This window comes from Natator depressus, chromosome 19 (genome assembly GCF_965152275.1).
Source record: "Natator depressus isolate rNatDep1 chromosome 19, rNatDep2.hap1, whole genome shotgun sequence".
Classification (NCBI taxonomy): domain Eukaryota; kingdom Metazoa; phylum Chordata; order Testudines; family Cheloniidae; genus Natator; species Natator depressus.
Genome location: NC_134252.1, coordinates 14,880,635 through 14,896,092, shown reverse-complemented (window position 1 = coordinate 14,896,092; position 15,458 = coordinate 14,880,635). Strand labels below are relative to the sequence as shown.

General features: G+C 42.8%; 1 protein-coding gene across 1 annotated transcript in view; it reads left to right on the top strand.

Annotated features, from left to right (window-relative positions):
* Positions 1-13,766, top strand: part of STX12 (syntaxin 12) — a 31,036-nt gene extending 17,270 nt beyond the window's left edge. Inside the window, exons 3-9 of the mRNA XM_074934317.1 lie at positions 531-630; positions 6,733-6,870; positions 7,928-7,971; positions 9,122-9,227; positions 9,790-9,862; positions 10,104-10,186; positions 12,159-13,766. Coding sequence (XP_074790418.1) covers positions 531-630; positions 6,733-6,870; positions 7,928-7,971; positions 9,122-9,227; positions 9,790-9,862; positions 10,104-10,186; positions 12,159-12,251 — 637 coding nt within the window. The 3' untranslated portion in view covers positions 12,252-13,766. The remainder of the gene's footprint in view (positions 1-530; positions 631-6,732; positions 6,871-7,927; positions 7,972-9,121; positions 9,228-9,789; positions 9,863-10,103; positions 10,187-12,158) is intronic.
* The last annotated feature ends 1,692 nt before the right edge of the window (positions 13,767-15,458 follow it).

Below are 15,458 nucleotides of genomic sequence, written 5' to 3'. Positions count from 1 at the left end.
GACCTGAAATGACCTTAAATACTATTGTTAATGTAGCTAGACTGTGTCCCCTTTAAGTAACATGTCAACAAAATATGTGCAAACTGAAGCTACAAGTGCACCCTAATACAAAAGTTAGAAGTCCATTCCTCCTGTCACCTTGAACACAGGAAGGTGCTGTCTGCTATGCAGTGTTTATAATGCCTGCAACTCCTTACCCAGGAAATGGTCCTTGGGACTTGTCAGGTAAAGACTATTCTAGTTATTTGATTCTGATACTAATAAGCTTCTGCAGACTCTTAAGAATTCTCTTCCCTCTTGGCATGGGAACTCCTAATATTATTTAGTGTCATAAGTGCAGGTGGAACTTCATGGGATAACCTGACAGTTGTAAACATAGAGCTGCAATCATTTGAATTGTCATAGTGTGCCACTTAAATGTGCAGGATTTTGGAACCCTTATGTGGTACGGTGACAACTGTTAATTGTTTGGTGACTATACTAGCAACTTAATTCAGAGGAAACTACATAAGCTTGTATTTTTATTTTAGACAACAGTTACAGCATTCTGCAAACCGGCTCGCCAAGGAGACAAACGAGTACCTAAAGGAGCTGGGATCTCTGCCACTTCCCTTATCTGCTTCTGAACAGGTTTGTGGGGGTGAAGCTTTAGTGGAAAGGAAGAAAAAAAATCCTAATATTTTCTTAAGAAAGAAACACACTAACTTGTGTCATTACAGGATAAGTATGAACTAGCAAATCTAGGTTACCTGATAGGGTGGCTTCTGTCTAAAGAGAGCAGAACTGTAGGGATGCTTTAAAACGGTGAGTGGAGACAGGGAGTGCTCAGTGCCCCATCTCGCTTGTGTCTGTAGAACACAAAGTTTGACTTTCAGCATGCATGGATTTCTGTGCTGAGACTTTATCCCAAAAGAGATTGGAACACAGCCTGGATCTATGATCATTCTGTCACAGTGATGGTGACAGGCTTCTTGGTATAGTGTAAACTAAGAAGTCTTCATGTAAAGAAGAGGGTTTTTAATCCATTGGCATCCTGATCAGCAGCTGTCTCATGTGTTTACCATGGGTGAATGATCCTGGAACCTCTGAGTTCTAATTCTGGCTCTGCCATTGAATTAGACCTTGCCCACAATGGACATTAATGCACAGCAAACCAGGATGTGACTCTACAGCGCACCAGCTTGCTGCACACTTCTATCCTGTGTGGACACTGCTGCAGGGCAGTAGGAGTTCCACAGTGCACTCATAGTGAACCACCACTTGAAAGAGCAGTATGTCAGAGGGCATCCATAGCTGCGGGCTGTACCACTCTGTGTTTAATGATTCCGAAGTGTAAATGACCCAGTTAGAGAAATGAGCAGGCAGCCCTTGGCTATGTGTTTAAAATACAAAAATGAATTTCCAGATTGTGCCTCTCCCTAGGGAATGTCTGCTGACCCCACATTTCTCCCTCTCCCATACAGGAGGTATTATTAGAACTGGGATTTTTCAAAGTCTGTCATGTGGAACATATCTTAAGAGACTCCCTTCCCTTGCATACCACAGTACAGACCACTTCTCCCTCCCATTGAGCAAGCTAACATCACAATTGCTGTATTTACCACTGGGTACATGGTTTTCCTCACACTTTCCATGTAATGCATCTTTTGCTGTCCCGTTGTAGTTTAGTAGATGGAAAAAAGGATGAGGAACCAGTACTGTGTGACCAGCCAACTCTCTGCAGACCATCAGGAAGTGCTCTGCAGACTGCTGGTTTGGTAAACCCTGCATGGAAACTTTCCCTAGCTATCTGGATCCTGCAAGCTGTAGAAAGCCATGGGTGCTGGTTTTGTAGCAGGCTGACATACCCAGAGGAAACAGAAGGCCTGTTCCAGCTCCAGATTTCTCCAGCTTCTTACCAGAAACTTGCAAATTAAATGCCAAATTAAATGTAAATTAAATTAAAAATTAAATGAAAAAACCGCCAAATTAAACGTAAAAATATAATAAGAAAAGCCAAAAAGGAGTTTGAAGAACAGCTAGCGAAAAACTCAAAAGGTAATAACAAAATGTTTAAGTACATCAGAAGCAGGAAGCCTGCTAAACAACCAGTGGGGCCCCTGTACGATCAAGATACAAAAGGAGCACTTAAAGACGATAAAGTCATCACAGAGAAACTAAATGAATTCTTTGCTTCAGTCTTCACGGCTGAGGATGTTAGGGAGATTCCCAAACCTGAGCCGGCTTTTGTAGGTAACAAATCTGAGGAATTGTCACAGATTGAAGTGTCACTAGAGGAGGTTTTGGAATTAATTAAGAAACTTAACAGTAACAAGTCACCAGGACCAGATGGCATTCACCCAAGAGTTCTGAAAGAACTCAAATGTGAAATTGTGGAACTATTATCTATGGTTTGTAACCTGTCCTTTAAATCAGCTACTGTACCCAATGACTGGAAGATAGCTAATGTAACGCCAATATTTAAGAAGGGCTTTAGAGGTGATCCTGGCAATTACAGACCGGTGAGTCTAACGTCAGTACTGGGCAAATTACTTGGAACAATAGTAAAGAATAAAATTGTCAGACACATAGAAGAACATAAATTGTTACCCAAAAGTCAGCATGGTTTCTGTAAAGGGAGATCATGTCTTACTAATGTATTAGAGTTCTTTGAGAGGGGTCAACAAACATGTGCACAAGGGGGATCCAGTGGACATAGTGTACTTAGATTTCCAGAAAGCCTTTGACAAGGTCCCTCACCAAAGGCTCTTATGTAAATGAAGTTGTCATGGGATAAGAGGGAAGAGCCTTTCATGGATTGAGAACTAGTTAAGACAGGGAACAAAGGTAGGAATAAATGGTAAATTTTCAGAATGGAGAGGGGTAACTAATGGTGTTCCCCAAGGGTCAGTCCTAGGACCAATCCTATTCAACTTATTCATAAATGATCTAGAGAAAGGGGTAAACAGTGAGGTGGCAAAGTTTGCAGATGATACTAAACTGCTCAAGATAGTTAAGACCAAAGCAGACTGTGAAGAGCTTCAAAAAGATCACACAAAACTAAGTGATTGGGCAACAAAATGGCAAATTAAATTTAATGTGGATAAATGTAAAGTAATGCACATTGGAAAAAATAACCCCAACTATACATACAATATGATGGGGGCTCATTTAGCTACAGTTGATCAGGAGAAAGATCTTGAAGTCATCCTGGATAGTTCTCTGAAGACGTCCATGCAGTGTGCAGCGGCAGTCAAAAAAGCAAATGGGATGTTAGGAATCATTAAAAAAGGGATAGAGAATAAGATGGAGAAGATCTTATTGTCCTTATATAAATCCATAGTACACCCACATCTTGAATACTGCGTATAGATGTGGTCCCCTCATCTTAAAAAAAGATATACTGGCATTAGAAAACATTCAGAAAAGGTCAACTAAAATGGTTAGGGGGTTGGAACGGGACCCATATGAGGAGAGATTAAAGAGGCTAGGACTTTTCAGCTTGGAAAAGAGGAGACTAAGGGGGAATATGATAGAGGTATATAAAATTACGAGTGGTGTGGAGAAAGTGAATAAGAAAAAGTTATTCACTTGTTCCCATAATATAAGAACTAGGGGCCACCAAATGAAATTAATGGGCAGCAGGTTTAAAACAAAGAAAAGGAAGTATTTCTTCACACAACACACAGCCAACCTGTGGAACTCCTTGCCTGAGGAGGTTGTGAAGGCTAGGACTGTAACAGGGTTTAAAAAAAGAACTGGATAAATTCATGAAGGTTAAGTCCATTAATGGCTATTAGCCAGGATGGGTAAGGAATGGTGTCCCTAGCCTCTGTTTGTCAGAGGGTGGAGATGGATGGCAGGAGAGAGATCACTTGATCATTACCTGTTAGGTTCACTCCCTTTGGGGCACCTGGCATTGGCCACTGTCGGTAGACAGGATACTGGGCTGGATGGACCTTTGGTCTGACCCAGTATAGCCATTCTTACACTCATTTTGCAGAGCTGCTTGGAGAAGGGGCTCAGTATTGCTATATGGTGCTCTGCCCTTCGCCCTCTCTCCCCTGGCCTTATGGCAGTGCTATAGCATCAAAATACAATTGGGCTGTGTATTCAGAACTGTTACTTAGCTTCTAAATGGCTTTTCAGATACTGTTTGCTGTAAGGGATAGCTGACTGTGGCAAAGAAGCTAAATTATAGGCAATGCAAAATTGTACCAAAATGCTGCATAGTGGACCATTTGTTGGTCAACATCAAGTCTCTTTATAATTCTAATGTGCATTTGAATCCCCTTGCCTTTCCGGGGGAAGGTAGTGGGAAGCTGTAGTCATCTTATGAGATTCCCTGCCCAAAGGTTTCGCGTCTCTAACACACAACAAAAGGTAACACATCTCCATAGAAACTAAGAAGACAGGCCTGGAATAAACAAAATATAAACCTTAAATAGGTAAGCCCCAAGCTCTCTCCTGCTAAATTCAGTGATAAAGGATGCCGTTTTGAGCCTTGACTGCAGGGGTGATGCTCATGTGCTGAGGCATATCCATGGGAAGAGTGCTCAGTGAAGGAAAATCTTGTCTTCAAAATGCCGTTACAGGATAATCTGCAGTGGATATGGGGCAGCAGATGTTGCCTCAACCTGATCCTTTATTTAAAGGCTTAAATACCATTGTAAGTAAGACTGAAAATCCATGCTTTGTATAGTCATTCAACATGTGCAATTCAGTTTCCCTCTAGTGGACAAGAAGTCCTTGACAAGTTATGCTGCCATATGAATAGGGCCCTACCAAATTCACGGCCATGAAAAACGCGTAACGGCCTGTGAAATCTGGTCTCTTGTGTGCTTTTACCCTATACTATACAGATTTCACGGAGGATACCAGCGTTTCTCAAATTGGGGGTCCAAATCCAAAAGGGAGTTGCGAGGGGATTGCAAGTTATTTTAGAGGGATTCAGTATTGCCTCCCTTATTTCTGCGCCTTTGGAGCTGGGTGGCTGGAGAGTGGCAGATGCTGGCCGGGCACCCAGCTCTGAAGGCAGCACCCTGCCAGCAGCGGCACAGAAGTAAGGGTAGCAGTACTGCAACCCCCGCCCCCCCCCCATAACCTTGTGACCCCCTCCCCACAACTTTTTTATGGGTCAGGATCCTTAAAATTATGACACTGTGAAATTTCAGATTTAAATAGCTGAAATCATGAAATTTACGATTTTTTAAATCCTGTGGCCGTGAAATTGACCAAAATGGACTGTGAATTTGGTAGGGCCCTACATATGGAGTAATAGTTGCAATGTATGAATGTCTCTTGCTGGAAGTGCCAATAATTACTTTGCAGCAACCCAGCCAAGAGTTCATGAAAACCTGAATCAGTATGGCAAGATTCTTCCCAGAAGAAAGGGCTGCAATTTTTAACTGTCTGAACAGGCATCATTGGATTATGCTACTGAATCAAATGCCTTCTCATAAACCTGTTCAAAAAATTATTCGTATTTGCTTAATGGGAATGTTGAAATGTGGATAAGAGCTGACTGAAGGATCATAAATTGGGTGATAAACAGTACTGTCTCAAGTTATAGGAAACCTGTACAGTGGGTACCACACAGATCTGCCCTGATCTTAGTTAACATCCTTAATGAGCTGGAAGAGGGGCATGTGTGGCATGTTCAATGAAACTAGTACATGATACAAAAAAGGGAAGAGCTCAACCCTAATGAGGACAGAAATCAACCAAACTAAACAAATATGAGAAATATGGAAAAAGTAAAATGAGACTGGCCTTGGAGGGAAATGTAGCGAATAAATCTGGAGAAAAACAAGCTGAAACACAGACAAGGAAAGCAGTGATCCCATGAGATGAAGGGATAATAGGCTGCAAACTAGATGCAATCTTGTATTGTGGATGATGCAGCACTCTAGGGGCTTGTCGACGTTATGGATGCAACAGCAGCACAGCTACGGTGCTGAAGTGTGGACACTTCCTACAGCGATGGAGGGGGTTTGCCATCACTGTATTAAATCCACCTCCCCGAACAGTGATAGCTAAATCAACGGAAGCATTCTTCCATCAGCCTAGCCACGTCTACAGCAAGGGTTAAGTCAGTGTAGCTATGGCTCTTAATGATGTGACATTTTCACACTCCTGAGTGATGTATGAAGTAGCTATATGGACCTAAATTTTAAGTAGACCAGGCCCAGGGCTGCATACAGAGGCAGTTTATGGAACAGGAAGGTCAGTCCCCATGTACAGCTCTGTTGTAACCACATAGGGAACACACTATTCCATATTAAAAGAAATACTGACAAAGTAGAGGGAACGTGAAGAAAGTCGCTGACCATCCCCCAGCTTTTGTAGGATTCACTTACCAGGAAAAGATGGGGTTAAATTCTTCTAATTTGACTAAATGAGTTACTGAGGGATCTGCAGGGGACTTAGGCCTTCAGGTGTCTGAAGCTTGTTAACCTAAGGAGACTGGCTGATTTAGTGAAGTATATGTGGTATGACTAGGTATAATGGGTTGCAGTGTACTAGATTCTGGAATTGTCTGCAGAAAAATTGTCTGTCCTCGCTCTCTAAATTTAAAACTAGACTAGAGCAAACTAGAGAACTCCACGGTAGGGAATGATCTGTCATTGGCAAGGGCTGGACTGGGTAATCTGTCTGAACACTGGAGATAGGGGCCTCCTGAAGTTCCGTGCTTTGTGGATTGTCTCGTCAGTAGATATTTGAATAACTAGTTATCTTATTTCAATTCTTTAGCGCCAACAGAAATTGCAGAAGGAGCGTTTAATGAATGACTTCTCTGCAGCCTTAAATAACTTCCAGGCAGTGCAGAGAAGAGTGTCTGAGAAGGAGAAGGAGACTGTAGCCAGGGCACGGGCTGGCTCTCGTCTCTCGGTAAGTATTTTAAGAGGAGTTGTATAGTGAGCTCAGCGAGCTCTGAAGTCTTTATTACAAAGGCACCTTTCCCTCAAATTTTTGGACTTCTGTGACAAACCATGGACAAATGAAAATGTGTATGTTTGTATTTTGTGGGAGGTGGGCACCAAACTACTGAGATCTATCAGCTTGTATGTATGCGTGGCTGCAGACTTCATAACTGTCAGTCTGCACTGTCACTGAGCAGTGTCTGTGTACTAGCTCTTTGTATTCTGTAGCCCAGAAGGCCAAAAGTCTCTCAGTGCCTTGCCTGCTCACAATAGTGGAGGAGGAGGAGGAAAGTCAGGTATGTGCAGATATATGTGGAGAGGGGAACCAAAGCACAGCTGGTAGGCCTGCAGTAAGACTGTCAGCACTGGCCTATAGCTCTCCAAAAAGACCTCTTACATTTTGTCTGTCCTTGAGCTGCATCTTGGCAAAAACACTCTCCATATCTCTTTTCCCCTTCCCTTGAGCCCCCTTTGTCCAACTGCTTCCTCAGTGCAGTTTCCAATTTTCTTCCTCTCCATGGTTGGTTAAATCCTGTTCTGTTGATATTGTCTCTGTCTCTTGTAAGTCCCTGTGATTACTAAAAAGCATTCCTAATAAAATGGACAACCAAATCATTTTTTTCAATCCCTCTTGCCCACTTCCTCCCCTGCTTTGTCTAATCCTCTTGGAATATTGATTCGTAATTCTGGCCCCTTGCTGAAGTTTGTCGTAATCCCTTATTTATGGGCTGATGGCTCTAGAAGTAAATGCACCAATATGCTTCTTTTATGTGGATAAAGGAATTGACAAACAATTACAAAGAACTTAAGCAGACTTTTTAGGGGGGCTCTTTCAGTTGCATCTGACTTGCAGTGCCCCTGTAGCTTATGTCTAAAAACCAAAGTAATGCAAGTATCTTAAAGGTACTCACACTAGTATGTTACAACTCTTACTATGTGGAGCTGAAGAGTCCTACCTTACTGTGGTTGGCTGTGTCCATGATGCCTGCAGTTTGTGACAGTAATGAGCCATTCCTCTCTTCCAGACTGATGAGAGATTCAAAGAGGAGCAGCTGGTCTCGTTTGATAGGTAACAACTACCCTTTGCACACCTGGGGTGCATTTTATCACTTCCGTCTATGTGTAATTAACAATACAAGAAACTGCATTAATGCAGCATTATCACTGAACTCAGTGCATAGAGTCCAGGAAACCCAATTCCTACACCATATAAAACATTTCCGTATGTAGTTTTATTGTGGTGGTACACAGCTTCCAAACATTTAACTATTTCAAAACTAGGCTACTTCACATGTTGGCTGTTGGCCCTCCCAGAGATAATTAGCATCTCTTAATGTATTTTGGCACTCTGAAGTCTTGAAACTTATTAGCTAGTGAAAACTGCCGGAGGGTTGTGCACTAACTCGGATATGGAATCTTGGTACAGCTTTCCAAAGTATTTACCCTTGAGTGGAGAAGCAGGACGACACCTCTTCTCATCCTAAATGTGTGAAAATAGGGTGTTGTGTTGTTGCACTTGCTGGTTTGTCCATAGTAGTGCCTAGCCGGCACAATGCTATTACTAATGCTCTCTCTCCAGGATGCAGGTAATTTTGGGGGTGGGGACAACTGACTTGCTTTAATATCTCTGTTGGTGTTTGTTTTTCATTTGCAGTTGTTCTTGATAGGGTAGTGGACTAAAATACCAAGGGCTTTATTTTAACCTCCAATGCCATGCGTCCAGTAGGTATCCTTCAACGCAGACCCAGACACAGCATTCTCTGCCTAGTACTCAAAACAACATGCTTGCAGGTTGCCTTCGATAAAGACTTCCATCTGTGCCTTTTGTTCTTTGGGTGCCTTATAAACAATACACAGCCCTAAGCACAATAGGAAATTCAAAGTTTCCCAGTATATAGCTGTAAGGAATACTTACATTTTAGAACAAAGCTTCCTACACAGGCCAACTTTTAGTTTCTTTACTGAGATTTTGAAGTATCCTCATGCAAAACCCAATCTTCATCCTTTCCGTAACCTGTCATCACTAGTCCAGTTTGTCTCTAAGTACAACTATAATACCAGAATCTATCTACCTGTACTAAAGGTTTAAATCCACTCCTGATTTGGTTTTTGTCCCTGGAGGAAGCTTTCTATAACTCACTGGCATTGTGACCTGAATGGGGAGTGGAAGTATCTGCTGCTCAGGAGGAACAGGCTCTTAGTCTGTGTTCTTTCTGCAGTAATGAAGACTGGAATCAAATGCAGTCTCAAGAAGAAGATGTAGCAATAACTGAACAGGACCTTGAACTCATTAAAGAGAGGGAAACGGCAATCAGGCAGTTGGAGGTGAGCTCTAGAGCCTATCATTTGCAGCCCTGTTAGCAAAGGAACCTAAATAAAAGGGCCAGGTAATGTGCTCTAGGCTCATCTGTTTGTGGGGAGGGATCAAGAGAGCTGGGAGTTCAGTGGGCTCAGAGTTCCTTCTAGAGATGCTGATGCTTAGGTGAGTGACCTAGGGGGGAGGGATAGCTCAGTGGTTTGAGTATTGGCCTGCTAAACCCAGGGTTGTGAGTTCAATCCTTGAGGGGGCCATTTAGGGATCTGGACCAAAAATTGGGGATTGGTCCTGCTTTGAGCAGAGGGTTGGACTAGATGATCTCCTGAGGTCCCTTCCAACCCTGATATTCTATGACCCTCCTTCTAGCTGAAGAGGGCTGTATGCAGGTCCCTCCAGCACCCATCGTGCTCCAAAGATGAGAATTTTTTTATAGAGGGTGTTTAGTCTGTTAAGCCTTGGGCAGTATTCCTGAGATGGACCTTTAAGCAAAGAAGAAACTAGCTTTGGAAAAATATAATCTATACCTGTTGTAACTTGTCAAACTGTTATTGACTGAACTGTTGTCTTCAGGCAGACATTTTGGATGTCAATCAGATATTTAAGGATTTAGCTATGATGATTCACGATCAAGGAGACATGATTGGTAAGTACACTTGGCCAACAGATGCCCTGAAATAGAACTCCTCTCTTTTATCTGGCTTTATTCTACACTTATTCCACATTTTAAATTCAATGTATTTGGAAAAACTGAGAGTGGCTGATTTAAACCATTGCAGCTATTCTATATAAATGCCATATGGTAGCATATTCTGTTAATCTTTAATTCTGCAGTTCTGAATTGTCTTTTAATATAACTTGAGTTCTCTCTCCTTACACTTGTGTAGATAGCATAGAAGCAAATGTGGAAAGTTCAGAAGTGCACGTGGAAAGAGCCAGTGAACAGTTACAGAGAGCTGCTTATTATCAGGTAAACTCTTTTGTGTGCTTGGCACTAGCATACGTATTGACTGGTGCTATCACCATATTGCACGGAACAAGGCAAACATACCCACTCCTGCAACCAGTAAGGCAAGTTCTCACACAACTAGCAGGGGCTGAGGTGGGACTAACTCTTCTAATGAACTCCATCTCCAGGAAAAGATGCAGCCACATGTACTACTTGGCTTATTAATAAGATACTAGAAATTAACTTTTGGGTTCTCTTTGGGACCCTTCTACTCAGCCTGCTCCATCATGCAGGGGATGTAAGGTGGGGTGCATAGACCTGGAGAATAGCTGAAGGTAGCTGCTGGGTTTTGTCTTCAGTAGTGCATTTTTAAACAAAAACACATATTAAAAGATAATGGAGACCATTCCTTAGCAAAGGCAGGTTATTGTGTTACAGTGGAAACATTACAAGTCTGATCTTCAGACTGATACAGTAAATCTGAGAGTTTACCGGCCCGGGCAAAAATTTACTACCCAATACTTAACATAGATATGAACACACACAACCCCATTCACAAAAAACTTAACAGATGATCTCTCTCCCACCTACCCCTTGACATAGTGTCCCGCCACATGCCTTGACTTGCATCATCTTGCCATTTTCTGCTCAGTTCCCCCCAGCCTACTTGGTCACCACCCACTCATCCATTCTTCCTCTTGCACCCGAATAGTCATCAGTTCTTTTTCCTGACCTACCAAATCTCTCTCAGCAGCTTTTCAAAGCCCCTCTTTTTGGCCACTTTGATTAGATCTCTAGTGTTGGCTTGATGCCATGCACCTCTCCTCCAGCCTGCCGCGCTTGCAGTTCAAGAGCCTGTGGCAGGACTACGGTTTTGCTTCAGCTGCTCCCTTGTGTAGAGAAGACTACAGCTAAGGAACTGGGCATGCTTGGGCCAGGGGAGGAGACATATGGAGATGGATAAGAGGAGGCTACGGTGCAGTGGAGCAGCAGTGGTCTGGTCCTGGCTTCAGCTGTGAGGAAGGAAAAGGGCCAGTACTAGTGGTGGTAGCTGTTCCTCTGTTTGTTCTCGACCTGAACTAAGGCATTGGAGCTTCCACTCCAACAGAACAGCAGCTGCTCTCGCCATCCAGCAGCTTGCGATATCATTGTGCCCTGGGACTTCTTCACAATTTCACCAACACCAGGGCTGGACTCTCCAACATAAGAGTTTAGAGTCTGCATGCGTTGTAGGCGTTGGTCATGCTTACCTAGACACAATAGGGAGTTTCCCAAGGCAAGTGAGACTCTACAAGGCTGCTGTGGGTAAACTGTAAAACAGCTGCATGTCTGTGGTCATGACCGGGTATATTACAAGCCTCCAGGTCAGGATGGGGATAGAGTATAACGCAGAGAGCAGAGGCCATTACTTCAAAGAGCAGAAATTGTGGATGATGAGTTCACCCACAATTCATTTGCATAGTTCCAAGAAGCTTCTTGTAACAGCCATTTCAGGCACACAAGGGGAGGCGCAATACACAGGTAAATTGGTTAGTCTTTTATCATGCCTTATTGATGCCCTCAAAGAATCCTAACAGCTGGGAGGGGTATGACTTCTGTAGAAATCGTGCTGGTGTGGTCTATCATTTTAAAACACAAGCTCGCTCGCTCGCTCTCCGCTATTGTTTCAGCCAGCTTCAAGTACGGCTCACTCTTTTTTGCCAGCAGCAGGAGTTGAGTCCAACCGTGTTCTGACTGCATTAGCTCCTAGTTCTTTATGCTGTTAGCACTGAGCATTTTTGGTTTGAGCACATTATCCTACTCTGATTTAAACAAAGTGTAATCTGTTCTCTGGGAATTTTTTTCCATTCTCCTCCTGAGTCAGGATACACGTGCTGTGCTTCAACTTTCCGTGCTGTCTCCTGTCCAGAACTCTGTAATTAGCCAAACTCATTGAGTCTTCTGTCATCCGCTGTTTTAGTGTCAATATTTTTTGTTCTATTTCTTTCATTAGAAGAAATCTCGTAAGAAGATCTGCATCCTGATTCTTGGCCTTGCTGTAGCTTCTGTAATCTTAGGACTCGTTATCTGGCAGGCAACAAAATGAAGTCCTCATAAGGAGTCTAATTTCATTGCAGAGTTTTCCCCTGGGAAAACAGGCTGACTAGTCTTGGAAATGAATTGACCACCTTGAGAGAGCACAAACCAGAATGTCCTCTAGTAATAGATTTAGAAACTAACATGCAGATAACTAGTACTTGGAATTAGTGAACAATGGAGACAGTATTTATCAGTTTATGTACAAATTCTATTGCTTTATGTAACTAAACTATTTTGTATTTTTTTGCTTTCTGTATTGTATTATGATTACTCCCTGTCCCAACTGTATCTTGAAGAATGTGATCAGTAATTGGAGATGTCTTGTTTTGGACAAGTGGCACTACAATTCTTCTAACATGTTTATATGTATAGTTATTCTTTGTAGGAGTGATGCAAATAGGAGTTACTTCCAAAGAGTGCACAATGCTGATTCTCACTTTACCTTGACTCACCAATTCCTAAAATCTCTAATATTTGCCCCAGGGTTTGATTAGTCTCCAGGTGGCCATAGCTCTTAACTCTTCTAAAGAAACTTTACCATTACATCTTTGAATGGTAAGGATTAAAATGCATGAGTGCTGAAGTTGGAACCACTAGTGGGCTCAGTGACTGATCAGTTTAGTCTATAGATAATTGTAACTGTTTTTATTAATGTTTGGTGGTGGGTTTTTTCACATCAGTGTTTGTGGTGACAATGCAGCATTTAACATAACATTCTCTAACAATATATTCTTCCCCAGTGAGACTATAGCTGGTGGCTTACTGTTATCAAACACTTACATCTTCCCACTCGGCACCCCCACCACTTGTGTAGAATTAAAAAATTGCTATTGAAATGCCCTGTGGCATAGGCAACCCTAAAATCTGTAACTACCCATTTAGTTTTTAACTAGTTAATGTGACAGCTTCACATTTTTAATGGTGGTGAGAGAGCCACTCAAGGTTGGAAACTGAGCCCAAGGGTTTATTGAACTTTCTTTCTAGGTTGCATTAGGCCAAACTGAATTGTTTAGAAATGACCCTTGAAAAGCTGTATTACTAGTTAGCAGTGTGGAACTGGTACTAGAACAGGTGGTATGCATTTTGTGAACAAATACCAGTCATGTACATCTAATACTCTTACTCTTCTGTTCATAAGGGATAAAAAATTTGGTTTAGTAACTCAGTAGTAGTTTTAGATTGGCAGAGGGTATTGCTTGACTAAGTCTTTCTGTGGAAGAGATCTCTGGTTCTACTTAGTGTTCTGTAATAGGGCTGGATAGCGCTTACCTGCTACCCCCATTCCTCAATGTGGTTCTGAACTGAAATGCACTGATGGAAAAATAGGATTGTAGCTAAAGCTCATCATTGTGTGGTTAACTGCAACATACTGGCCCATTTTGTATTTAATCTTTATTCCATGTCTGTCTTAGTTAAAATACTAAACTAAATGTGAAAACTGCAGAGGGAATGTGTTGTCATAATTGCACAATTTTTTGCACTATTGCACCATCATTCCATCCAATAACTGTCAATAAACATTTTAAAAAGTCTTTGATCAATCGTCTTTCTCATACCGTTTGAAGTAGACAAACTCCTTATGCTGGAGAAAATGATACTTATTCACTAAAGCTTCAAAACACGTTTCTTGAAGCTGACCTTTCAAGGTAGGGTAGAAGGCTGTCTTCATTCCAACCACTCTTACTCATGGCATTTCCACTGTTCATTTCTGTAGTGCTAGATCTTTAATGTAGTTAAAGGTAATCTAAAGTGAGCAATAACTCACATTTATGTGGTGTACAAGATTTCCATGCTGAAATTCTGTTGGTTACACTTCAGTTAAAAGTAAACTGAACTTGGCCTCTCACTGAACAGTTTAGATAATAGTCCTGCCATGAGTGCAGGGGTCTGGACTAGATGACCTCTCGAGATCCCTTCCAGTTCTGTGATTGTATCATGTACATTGAAAGATCCGCCAAGCATCACTGTCTTCTAAATACTCTTGGGAGAGCTCATCCCGCCCTTTCTGACTTAAGAGGCAAGAGACATCAGTGCATGCTGCTCCTTACATCATCAGGTATTGCTACTAAACAATCCAAGACTTTGCCTCCTCCATGGACAGTGTGTTATCTATGCAGTATTGATGATTGGGAAGTTACTCTTCAGTGTGGTGGGCCCATGTATGAAAACAAACCGCTGCTTTTCAAAGTGGCCTCTGTATGTTTCCACACTGGGGGATATGCCATGGTTGCTGCAGTTTCAGAATAGTCTAGAAAGCTGTAGCCTTTGCTATTACTTAAGTGTTTAGTATCCAAGCTTCCTTTTTCTGTGGTTGGTTGCAGATGATGTAACCAGAGTCTGGTGCTTGGCAGCCTTCTGCCTATTGGTACTAACTCACTGTTTTTGTTCTTTGGGAGAGCAATTATCAACCCATCTTCCTGGAGACTGCTGCTTGCTAAGCTCTCACCCGTGGGACTGTGGCAGAGGTTACTTCCCATGCACCTTTGACTCCAGACTGAGCTTTTAACCAAGGGGGCAGTTGGAACACAGGCCTCTCTTTCTGAAGTGAAGGGATAGCACTCAAAGCAGGAGCTCAGCTGCCCCCCAATAACTGTTTCCTAGAACAGGTAGTCTCACCCTTCTCTGTACCATTCCACCCTATTCACTTTCCTGTATGACCTCTTCCTTCCATTAGTAGGGGGGAGGACGCCTGCTCTGGAAGGTTCTGAAGTTCAGCTCCCACCAGAGCAAATAGGCAAAGGCAACTCATTCTCATGCTGCAGGTGCCTGTAGCAGTCCCAGCTGCAGTGAGGTGCCTCTTCTGTACTACCCAACCCCCGGTGACCCTGGCGTGGTTTCCGTTCTGAGCTGGGCCAAGGGATGGCTCTAGGTTCCTTTTTAAAAACTGCTTTCTAAGAGGGCAGAGGCAACAGATTCTACCCCGGAAGTGCTGTGTAGCCCAACCTCTACCACCCTCTTGCTATCCTTCACGGGAGTGGAAAAAACCCTCCTGCTCCTGCCGGAGCTGTTAGCCTCCCTGTACCATGCTACAGCCCAGGTACATTCAAAGGGGAGGATAAACATCTGAAAATCCCTTATCTACTCCTCTCCCCTTTTTAATCCACGTTGGAGGACCCACAGCGAGCGGGCGAGCTCCTTTCTCCGGAGAGTTACTGGGACCTCGCAGCCCTGGTGCCCTTTTAACACTCGCCCGCAACCGCGTCCTCCGGCTTTC